The 3,313-nt window shown below is 41.4% G+C and overlaps 1 protein-coding gene across 1 annotated transcript in view; it reads left to right on the top strand.

The window, feature by feature from the left end:
• Nucleotides 1-3,019, top strand: part of CWH43 (cell wall biogenesis 43 C-terminal homolog) — a 62,034-nt gene extending 59,015 nt beyond the window's left edge. Inside the window, exon 16 of the mRNA XM_017540286.2 lies at nucleotides 2,757-3,019. Coding sequence (XP_017395775.1) covers nucleotides 2,757-2,835 — 79 coding nt within the window. The 3' untranslated portion in view covers nucleotides 2,836-3,019. The remainder of the gene's footprint in view (nucleotides 1-2,756) is intronic.
• The last annotated feature ends 294 nt before the right edge of the window (nucleotides 3,020-3,313 follow it).

The raw sequence follows: 3,313 nt of genomic DNA, 5'->3' as shown, positions 1-3,313 counted from the left end.
TTTTTTTTTTTTTTTTTAATTTTGTTTAGTTGTCCGTGTTCTCTTGTAGCTCACTTATCTTCTTTAAGATGATTATTTTGAATTTTTTATTAGGCAGTTTTTCATCTACATTTCTTTAGAGCCAGTTACTTGTGTTTTATTTGTTCCTTTGGTGGGATCATATTTCCTTGATTATTTGTGATCCTTATGGCCATGCACTGGTATCTGTACATTTAAAAAAGTGGACACCTCTTCTAGTCTTTACAGATGGGCTTTGGCAGGGGAAGCCTTTACAGTCAGCTGGTCCAAAGATTCTCAGTGGACTATACAGCTGGGCTCGTGGGTGGACTTATGCTAGAGTTATTGGGCAGACTTGCTTGGTGCCTGGGTCAGCAAGTGGATAGGCCTGGTGCCTGGGTCTATGGGGGCTAGCCTGGTGCTGGGGTCCATTAGGATGGACCTGGAGCCTATGTCAATAGGGACTGGACTTGAAGTCTGGGGCAATGAGAACCAATCTGATTCCTGGGGTATATGTGTGGGGTTAGACCTTGAGCCTGAGTCTGCAGGAGCCATGCTGGTGCTCGAATGGGCCTGGTGCCTGGTTTCATTAAGATAGACCTGGAACCTGGGCCCATGCAGCCTGGGCTTCCTATGTTGAACCTAGCGCTGAGTCTCTTATGGTGGGCCTGTACTCTGGGGTTGCTGGTGCAGGACTAGATTCTGTTACCTGGGGCTGCAGGAACTGGCCTGGAGCCTGGGTTCATAGGCGTCAGTCTGGAGCCTGGAACTGACAATGCTGGCCTGGTGCCTGAGGTTATGAGGGGTGGCCTGGAGCTGGTTGCATAGGGAACAGCCTAGCACTGGGGTAGGCCTGAAGCCCGGGTCTGTGGGTATTGCTCTGGAGGCCAGGTCCATGGGCACTAGAGTCAGGGACCACAGGGCTGGCCTGGAGCTGGGGCAGGCCTAAAAGCTGGGTCCAAGTGTTCTGGCCTAGAGTCTGGGGCTTCTGGGGGTGGCCTGGCACTGGTGCCAGTCTGGAACCTTGGGTGGGCCTGGAGCCTGAATTTGCTGGGGCTGAAGGGCCTGGGGCTGTTGGGGCTGGCCTAGTGTTTGGGTGGGCCTGGAAGCTTGGTCTGTGGGTGCCAGCTTGGTGCCAGCCTGATGCCGATGTTCACTGGCCTAGGCCTGGTGCTGGGGTCTGTGGCAAAGTTAAGTGCTTACTTCACTCCTTTTACCCAGTGCAGAGAGTACCTATCTCTTTACTTACTGTGCTTTCTAATGTTAGAGGAGGAGTAATAGAAGTAACGTGACATTGTCCTTCCTACCCTTTTCAACGACTCTTTTTTTTAATTTCTCTAACACATTCAAGTGAATATATTCTCTCATCTGAAATCTTTAGCTCTTGAGAATATATTTTTGTGTATGGATAGTTGTTCAAATGGATGTTTCTACAGGGACAAGCACTGAAAAGTCCTATTTTGCCATCTTGCTGACATCACTCTTGTATATATCTATACATCACACAAGTATCCCACCTTTGTAAATTTATGACACATGTATGTATATATGTATGTATATCTGCGTGTATATGTGTGTTTTCATTCTATTTGCTAATCTGATCCAAATAGTATATTATGAACCTCATTCCATAATATTCTTCTTAAAAATATTTTTAATGATTGCGTAACATTTCATTGTATGAATGCCCCAAAATATAGTTAATCAATTTTGTTATTTTTGCATATTTATTATTTTATTACTATAAAAAGTCTTCTAGGGACTTGTTATCTATTTGAGCATATCCTTGATCACTTCCTTAGGGGTCTATCTCTAGATATGAAATAGCAGAATCAAAGGTTATGCTAAACTTTATATTCCTTATTATTATTGTCCTTTTAAGATGACAAAGGAAGCAGATTTCCTGTCTCTTACATTGTAGAGGTTAGATATTGTGGTTGCTTATGAAGAAAAGGAAGGAAGTAGCCTCATATGTACAAGTCTTAGCTTTTTTCTGGTGCCTTTTCTACTCTATCAACCAGAGCTGTATAATTAACTAGTTATTCATGTGCAAAGTAAAGAGTAAATCTGCAGCACATTAACACATGTAGAGGATTTAGAAGTTCTGCCAAAATAGATTTTTTATATGTATAAATGTAACATGAATAACATTTTGGGTTTCATGACTCCTTTGCCTATAAAATGAATATTATTCAAACGCAAGACAAGAGAGAGAATCTAGGCTTATTTTTTAGCAATTTTAGCCAATAATTCTTTTTTTTTTTTTTTTTTTGGAGACGGAGTTTCGCTCTTGTTACCCAGGCTGGAGTGCAATGGCGCAATCTCGGCTCACCGCAACCTCTGCCTCCTGGGTTCAAGCACTTCTCCTGCCTCAGCCTCCTGAGTAGCTGGGACTACAGGCACGCGCCACCGTGCCCAGCTAATTTTTTGTAGTTTTAGTAGAGACGGGGTTTCACCATGTTGACCAGGATGGTCTCGATCTCTTGACCTCGTGATCCACCCGCCTCAGCCTCCCAAAGTGCTGGGGTTACAGGCTTGAGCCACCGCGCCTGGCGCCAATAATTCTTAAACAGTTTCATTTTTGGAATTATCCATAACCATGAAAAGGGGACTTTGGGGGTTAAAATTTTAGTTTGTCTTTCCCATATGCATGAATCCTTTTTATTTATTCATTTGCTATTTTATTTTATGGTGGGAATTTTGCATAAGAACATACCTTTCTGAATGGTTTTTACATGTCAATGGCTTTTTTTTTTTTTTTTTGGATCCTACAAAGAAGGACACAATTATGAAAACAACCATCATTTTCATATGAATACTCCCAAATACTTTTTATGAAACATTTAAAATAAGTTATTGGCTGGGCAAATCTAAGAAAGAAAAGTATGTAAGATAGAAAGAAGAGATTAATGAAAGTAGGAAATACACATGAAGAACCTTAACTTAAAAAAAAAAGATGGTATCTATGCAGTGGGAAATTACCTCAATTTATAAACTATGTTGCTTAATAAAAATGTTTCTCCAAATTGTTTTCCCTAAATTTTGATAAAAAATAGAATGTGGGGTAGTATAAGGAAGTTTCATCATGAAGTTAAAATAATTAAAAATGTCTATCTTTTTAAGCCTTAAAAATAGGATTTTGTTTTCTTTTTTGAGACAGTGTGTCTCTCAGTGGCCCAGGCTAAAGTGCAGTGGTGCGATTACTGCTCACTGCAGCCTTGATCTCTTGGGGTCAGGTGATCCTCCCACCTCAGCCTCCGGAGTATCTGGGACTATAGGTGCTTGCTACCAAGCCTAGATAATTGTTTAATTTTTT

Source organism: Cebus imitator, unplaced genomic scaffold (genome assembly GCF_001604975.1).
Source record: "Cebus imitator isolate Cc_AM_T3 unplaced genomic scaffold, Cebus_imitator-1.0 Scaffold124, whole genome shotgun sequence".
Lineage (NCBI taxonomy): Eukaryota > Metazoa > Chordata > Mammalia > Primates > Cebidae > Cebus > Cebus imitator.
Note: the sequence above shows the minus strand (reverse complement) of the source record. Positions and strands in the feature narration are given on the sequence as shown.